Source organism: Oncorhynchus keta, chromosome 18 (assembly GCF_023373465.1).
Source record: "Oncorhynchus keta strain PuntledgeMale-10-30-2019 chromosome 18, Oket_V2, whole genome shotgun sequence".
In the NCBI taxonomy this organism is placed as follows: domain Eukaryota; kingdom Metazoa; phylum Chordata; class Actinopteri; order Salmoniformes; family Salmonidae; genus Oncorhynchus; species Oncorhynchus keta.
Genome location: NC_068438.1, coordinates 9490355 through 9498790, shown reverse-complemented (window position 1 = coordinate 9498790; position 8436 = coordinate 9490355). Strand labels below are relative to the sequence as shown.

Below are 8436 nucleotides of genomic sequence, written 5' to 3'. Positions count from 1 at the left end.
GTGCCCCAGGTTATATGAAAAACCACGTTGATATGGTCTATAACCAACACAGTCACAATACCAGAGCTAGTGTTATGTCTTGTAAAATCCCAAGAGTAATCAGTACTGCGAGGAGCACGTTTTTCTATACAGTCATTTGTCTATGGAATAGCTTCCCCCTGGAAAACAAGCAAAGAAAAAGTAGAAATTGCTTTAAAAAGCAGGCAACGGTTTTAATTTGTACAAGGTTGTCTTAAGTAAGAGAAACCACTCCACTGCCCCTTGTGACCCCTACTGCTGGTTGGGTGTATTGATTTGAAGGACCGGTATGATGTGCAATGGATAGATTGTTTTAATGCGAAATGAATATGGTTGATTGTTAAGGTTAGGGGGAAAAGTGCAGTGAATAGGGCCACTTTTTAGGATGTCAATATAAATTAATGTATTTATGGTTGTTTGTAATTTTGTCTTGCCTTTTAATCATTATATGTGCTATATTTTATACCATTGAGGACCACTTTGGAAACAAGTGTTTTAATTCATACATTCAAGTGATATCCTCTGGGTCCACATCGTACATTTTGTTGTATATGTCTGTTACCCAAAGTAAATTAAATTCAATACCAGTAGATGACGTAGAATAGGCTTGGGCTTTCAGGAAATGACTTGTGTGAGAATGATAAAGACACAGAAGAGCCTTGTCTAGAAGAACCGCCTGAGCTGCAAAATAGAACGTAAATGTGATTTAGGCCTATTCCGCTATCTAAATATGCCATGCTGTTGTGTGTTATTTAATGGCCAAATATAATTGCATAATTTATTTTTATAGCTGATTCGGGCTATTGTGGTGTGTCATGTAACTTAATGAATCAAACTTTTTCCAGTATTTGGGAGCACTGACTGGGTCTTATATTAGGCATTCTGACTGATGTATTAGTGAATTCCACTCTGTATTTAGGCTTGTTATAGCCATTTGCATTGCACAACCCCATCACGCAGAGGCTATATCCATATCAATAAATGAGACAAAACAAAATATTCATTAAGTCTTGGCTATAACCTGTCCTGATTGAAATAACCACAGGGTCCCAAATGGTCAAGACTATCTAAAGCCTATTCTAATTGCCGGATCTGTTTTCCCTATCAGCCACTGCACGTGCTTCTTCAACTATTTTAAAATGTATTTAGAGGCCTGCGAGCTAGAGTTTATTTTTATTAAGGGGAGCCCTATACTAAAAACAGTTATAAAATGCACGTTTTATTTTAATTGTATTGAATCTTTATTTAACTAGGCAAGTCAGTTAAGAACAAATTCTCATTTACAATGACGGCCTACCAAAAGTCCTCCTGCAGAGGTGGGGCTGAGATAAACAATTTTTTATTAAATAAACATTTTGGACAAAATACACATCATGACAAGAGAGACACAGCAACATTACATAAAGAGAGACCTACAGTAAGACAACAACATAGCATGGTAGCAACACATGGCAACACAGCATAGTAACAATGCAACATGACAACAACATGGTAGCGACACAACATGGCAGCAGCACAACATGGTACGAACATTATTGGACTAAGACAACAGCACAAAGGGCAAGAAGGTAGACAACAATACATCACACGAAGCAGCCACAACTGTCAGTAAGAGTGTCCATGATTGAGTCTTTGAATTAAGAGATGGAGATAAAACTGTCTATATTGAGTGTTTTTTGCAGCTCATTCCGGTCACCAGCTGCAGCGAACTGAAAAGAGGAGCGACCCAGGGATGTGTGTGCTTTGGGGAGCTTTAACAGAATGTGACTGATAGAGTGGTTGTTGTATGTGGAGGATGGAGTACAGTGATGTGTCCTATAAGGAGCATTGGTGGCAAATCTAATCGCCTAATGATAAAGAACATCTAGCCGCTAGAGAGCACCCTATCTATTAATTACATCTCCATAATCTAGCATGGGTAGCATGGTCATCAGAATCAGAGTTAGTTTGGTAACCAACTCGAGATTTAACCTTAGCCTGCAGCTTTGATATGTGCTGAGAGAATGACACTGTACAGTCTAGCCATGCTCCCAAGTACTTGTATGAGGTGACTACCTCAAGCTCTAAACCCTCAGAGGTAGTAATCACACTTGTGGCGAGAGGGGCATTCTTCTTACTGAATCACATGGCCTTTGTTCAGAACAAGGTTAAGGGTAGAGAAAGCTTGTTGGACACTGAGAAAAGCTTTGTTGTACAGCATTTAACCCAAAATCCGGGGGGCAGCAAAGTATAAGACTGTATCCTCTGCATATAAATGGATGAGAGAGCTTCCTACTACCTAAGCAATGTTGTTGATGCAAATTGAGAAGAGCGTGGGGCCTAGGATCCAGCCTTGTGGTACTCCCTTGGTGACAGGCAGTGGCTGAGACAACAGATGTTCTGATTTTATACACTGCACTGTTTGAGAGAGGTAGTTAGAAAACCAGGCCAAAGACCTCTCAGAGACACCAATACTCCTTAGCCGACCCACAAGAATGTAATGGTCTACCATATCAAAAGCTTTTTGCCAGGTCAATAAAAAAAAGCAGCACACCATTGCTTAGAATCAAGGGTAATGGTGGCATCATTTAGGACCTTTAAGGCTGCAGTGACACATCCATAGCCTGAGCAGAAAGTAGATTGCATACCAGAGAGAATACTATAAACATCAAGAAAGCCAGTCAGTTGATTATTGACAAGTTTTTCCAACACTTGATCAACAGGGCCATATAGAAATTGGCCTATAACAGTTAGGATCAGCTTGATCTCCCCCTTTAAAATGATTCTGCAAGACACCAGCACCCAAAATTATAGCCTAAATTGCAATGCTTACAAGTTGAAGGCCTATTTTTTTTATTTGGATTGGCCTAAATTAAACATCTAATTATTATAGTGACAGGCTAAAGAACTTTGGATAATTTTGAATACACATGGATTTCAATAAACAACTGGATGACTGTTCTATTCTCTTTAATTTAGTTCCTATTGCAGCTCAGACAAATTACTGAATGGATGACATACTGACTGACTGAACTGAAAGAAGGATGAATTAAATGTTCAAATATGTTGGAGTGACGAGTTGCACCTATCATGCATGCTCTGCACTATTTGGCTAGTAGGCAAAAAGGCCTACATTAAGGGTATAATGACTATGGTTGCATGCCTCCAGAAGGGCATCTTCTGAAGCTGAGGGCTGCTTTTCCGAAGGCACATGGTGGTGTGGTGCTGCGTGGAGATCACAAGCTCTTCAACTGGGCAGCAGTGTTGCGATGGAGGGAATAGCTTATACTGAGACTACCTAAAACCACTGCAACAGAGTTATTGTAAAGTTTGGGAATAAGCTTATGCCAGATTTAGCCTATGTTTAACCTCTCCCTTGTTAATTTCAAAGTCCATATGTTCATGATCCGATTCAAATAAATCACGTTATTGCACAGAATATTCTTTGGCAAGATGTTGTGATGAAATATTCTATAAAAACATTTTTGAGTGGAAAAGACTCCAGTGGTCATAACATAACTCATAGATTCACCAAATATCTAATATTAATCTATGTTTCATTATTCCTGGTAGATAGATACCAGTGGTGGAAAAAGTACCCAATTGTCATCCTTGAGTAAAAGTAAAGATACCTGAATAGAAAATGATTCAAGTAAAAGTCACCCAGTAAAATACTACTTGAGTAAAAGTCTAAAAGTATTTGGTTTGAAATACACTTAAGTGTCAAAAGTGAATGTAATTGCAAAAATGTACTTACAGTGGGGCAAAAAAGTATTTAGTTAGCCACCAATTGTGCAAGTTCTCCCACTTAAAAAGATGAGAGAGGCACACTTCAACTATGACAGACAAAATGAGAAGGAAAAAAAATCCTGACAATCACATTGTAGGATTTTTTATGAATTTACATGCAAATAATGGTGGAAAATAAGTATTTGGTCACCTACAAACAAACAAGATATCTGGCTCTCACAGACCTGTAAGAGGCTCCTCTGTCCTCCACTCATTACCTGTATTAATGGCACCTGTTTGAACTTGTTATCAGTATAAAAGACACCTGTCCACAACCTCAAACAGTCACACTCCAAACTCCACTATGGCCAAAACCAAAGAGCTGTCAAAGGACACCAGAAACAAAATTGTAGACCTGCACCAGGCTGGAAGACTGAATCTGCAATAGGTAAGCAGCTTGGTTTGAAGAAATCAACTGTGGGAGCAATTATTAGGAAATGGAAGACATACAAGACCACTGATAATCTCCCTCGATCAGGGGCTCCATGCAAGATCTCACCCCGTGGGGTCAAAATGATCACAAGAACGGTGAGCAAAAATCCCAGAACCACCGGGGGACCTAATGAATGACCTGCAGAGGAGAGTTGGGACCAAAGTAACAAAGCCTACCATCAATAACACACCAATAACACACTACACCGCCAGGGACTCAAATCCTACATGACTCAAATCCTACATGTCCAGGCCCGTCTGAAGTTTGCTATAGAGCATTTGGATGATCCAGAAGAAGATTGGGAGAATGTCATACGGTCAGATGAAACCAAAATATAACTTTTTGGTAAAAACTCAACTCGTCGTGTTTGGGAGAACAAAGAATGCTGAGTTGCATCCAAAGAACACCATACCTACTGTGAAGCATGGGGGTGGAAACATCATGCTTTGGGGCTGTTTTTCTGCAAAGGGACCAGGACGACTGATCCGTGTAAAGGAAAGAATGAATGGGGCCATGTATCGTGAGATTTTGAGTGAAAACCTCCTTCCATCAGCAAGGGCATTGAAGATGAAACGTGGCTGGGTCTTTCAACATGGCAATGATCCCAAACACACCGCCCGGGCAACGAAGGAGTGGCTTCGTAAGAAGCATTTCAAGGTAGTGGAGTGGCTGAGGCAGTCTCCAGATCTCAACCCCATAGAAAATCTTTGTATGGAGTTGAAAGTCTGTGTTGCCCAGCAACAGCCCCAAAACATCACTGCTCTAGAGGAGATCTGCATGGAGGAATGGGCCAAAATACCAGCAACAGTGTGTGAAAACCTTGTGAAGACTTACAGAAAATGTTTGACTGTCATTGCCAACAAAGGCTATATAACAAAGTATTGAGATAAACTTTTGTTATTGACCAAATACTTATTTTCCACCATAATTTGCAAATAAATTCATAAAAAATCCTACAATGTGATTTTCCTGATTTTTTTCTCATTTTGTCTGTCATAGTTGAAGTGTACCTATGATGAAAATTATAGGCCTCTCTCATCTTTTTAAGTGGGAGAACTTGCACAATTGGTGGCTGACTAAATACTTTTTTGCCCCACTGTATGTATCAAAAGTAAAATAATACATCATTTCAAATTCCTTATATTAAGCAAACCATATGGCACAATTGTTCGTGTTTTTAAAAATGTACGGATAGCCAGGGGTACACTCCAACACTCAGACATCATTCAAAAACAGAGCATTTGTGTTTAGTGAGTCCGGCCAGATCAGAGGCAGTAGAGGTGACCATGGATGTTCTCTTGATAAGTGTAACGAGTACTTTTGAGTGTCAGGTAAAATGTATGGAGTAAAAAGTACATCATTTTCTTTAGGAATGTAGTGAAGTAAAAGTTCTCAAGAATATAAATAATAAAGTGAAGTACAGATACCACACAGAACTACTTAAGTAGTACCTTAAAGTATTTTTACTTAAGTACTTTACACCACTGGTATATATTACTGATTATGATTGCAGACAGAGCCCAGTGAGTGGAATGGTGCAATATTGAATTAGTCATATTTTGATAAGGTGCATGCATGGGGATGTCCACGTCACCCAGAGATATGTCCATGCAGTAGAGATGCACCTAGCGGACTGAAACGTCACTGTTGTAGGCATATTTGAGCTAGTGCTATCTAGACTTGCACTGGCAAACAAACCATTACATTAGCTACCTAAATGTGAAGTAAATTCAACTGAGGAGTAATAGAAAATGGAGAATTAAATTGAAAATGTGCAGGATACCCCTTTCCGGTTTCCCTGACTTCTATTCTGTATATACTGTGTTGTGCTTGTTCGGGTAACACTCCTCACAGGACGTTTGCTGTACGTTTTTTTGTCGGTGAGATGAAACTGCTAAAACTGTGAAAGGTATTATTGTAAGTCAGAATTGCAACACAAGATTTGTTCAAGCTTAAAATGTTAGTCCGTAATCGTAACATGGTGCTTTCTATGTGCGCAGATTCAATTTTGTTTCACGCATGGCTTTTCTTACGATCCTAACAATTTACGTATGGATTTTCTTACGATTGTAACGATACGTGCAGTACCAGTCAAAAGTTTGGACACACCTACTCATTCAAGGTTTTTTCTTTATTTTTTACTATTTTCTACATTGTAGAATAATAGTGAAGACATCAAAACTATGAAATAACACATGGAATCATGTAGTAACCAAAAAAGTGTTAAACAAATCAAAATATATATTTGATTCTTCAAAGTAGCCATCCTTTGCCTTGATGACAGCATTGCACACTCTTGGCATTCTGTCAACCAAGTTCATGAGGTGGAATGCATTTCAATGAATATGTGTGCCTTGACAAAAGTCAATTTGTGGAATTTATTTCCTTCTTAATGCGTTTCTTAATGCGTTCCTTCTTAATGCGTTTGAGCATCAGTTGTGTTGTGACAAGGTAGGGGTGGTAAACAGAAGATAGCCCTATTTGGCAAAAGACCAAGTCCATATTATGGCAAGGACGGCTCAAATAATCAAAGAGAAACAACAGTCCATCATTACTTTAAGACATGGTCAGTCAATACAGAAAATTTCAAGAACTTTGAAAGTTTCTTCAAGTGCGCTCGCAAAAACCATCAAGCGCTATGACGAAACTCGCTCTCATGAGGACAGCCACAGGAAAGTAAGACCCAGAGTTATCTCTGCTGCAGAGAATAAGTTCATTTGAGTCACCAGACTCAGAAATTGCAGCCCAAATAAATGCTTCACAGAGTTCAAGTAACAGACACATGTCAACATCAACTGTTCAGAGGAGACTGAGTGAATCAGGCCTTCATGGTTGAATTGCTGCAAAGAAACCACTACTAAAGTATACCAATAAGAAGAAGAAACTTGTTTGGGCCAAGAAACACTAGCAATGGACATTAGACTGGTGGAAATCTGTCCTTTTGTCTAATGAGTCCAAATTTGAGATTTTTGGTTCCAACCACCGTGTCTTTGTGAGACGCGGAGTAGGTGAGAGGATGATCTCTACATGTGGTTCCCACCGTGAAGCATGGAGGAGGTGTGATGGTGTGTGATTTATTTAGAATTCTAGGCACAGTTAACCAGCATAGCTACCACAGTATTCTGCAGTTATACGCCATCCCATCTGGTTTGCGCTTAGTGGGACTATCATTTGTTTTTCAACAGGACAATGACCCAACACACCTCCAGGCTGTGTAAGGGCTATTTCACCAAGAAGGAGAGTGATGTAGTGCTACATCAGATGACCTGGCCTCCACAATCACCTGACCTCAATCCAATTGAGATGGTTTGGGATGAGTTGGACCGAGTGAAGGAAAATCAGCCAACAAGTGTGGGAACTCCTTCACGACTGTTGGGAAAGCATTTTCCTCATGAAACTGGTGAGGAGAATGCCAAGAGTGTGCAAAGCGGTCATCACGGCAAAGGGTGGCTACTTTGAAGAATCTCTGGTTACTACATGATTCCATATGTGTTATTTCATAGTTTTGATGTCTTCACTATTATTCTACAATGTAGAAAATAGTAAAACAAAATAAAGAAAAGCCCTTGAATGAGTAGGTGTGTCCAAACTTTTCATGGGTACTGTACGTTCAATCTTATAGCAGGTATCTGGCTCCATAGAGGACGGGCATCGAAAGAGGACCAGAGGGAGGATGGTGAAAGAGCGAACGGGGATGTGTATCTCGTTTCTAGAAAATAATCTAGCCAACAGATGGCAGCAGTGTGGTACAGGCTGGGTATCTAGGTACCAGTCTCTCTAGCGTTCCACTTCTTGTACTCTTTTTTTTGTCATGTGACATGTGACATGGAGTACCAAGAGTGGAATGTAATAACTGAACAGAGACTGGCAAACAGGCGTGGGTTAATGTAGAGCCAGGTATGAATAATGATGTGTACCCTGCTGCTCAGACTTTAGGATAAGGCATACACGATCATTTGGCAGATTTTCTATGTGGGTGAACGGTCACTGAACGCATACTGGCACAGAACGACAGGGAGTAGATAAGATCACACAGCAGAGACGGACAATCTTCCTCTTTATCTCTTCATTAGATTGTTAGCTTTCTGATTGGCAGCATCGATGCGGGATACATTGAGAATGGCCTGTAAAAACAACACATTAGATTCATGTTCAACAAAGAATTGGTCATCTATTGCTATTGAATAAATAGCAGTATGGCAGGTACTATAGGACTG

The 8436-nt window shown here is 39.8% G+C and overlaps 2 protein-coding genes across 6 annotated transcripts in view; one reads left to right on the top strand and one right to left on the bottom strand.

Annotated features, from left to right (window-relative positions):
• Positions 1-8436, top strand: part of LOC127908614 (uncharacterized) — a 78366-nt gene that overhangs the window by 53049 nt on the left and 16881 nt on the right. The gene's annotated exons all lie outside the window — the stretch shown is intronic.
• Positions 68-8436, bottom strand: part of LOC118397201 (synaptosomal-associated protein 25-like) — a 43372-nt gene continuing 35003 nt past the window's right edge. For all 5 annotated transcript variants that reach the window (XM_052467359.1, XM_035791731.2, XM_035791729.2 and 2 more), the window contains exon 8: positions 68-8343. In XM_052467359.1, the coding sequence (XP_052323319.1) occupies positions 8278-8343 (66 nt within the window). In that variant the 3' untranslated portion in view covers positions 68-8277. The remainder of the gene's footprint in view (positions 8344-8436) is intronic.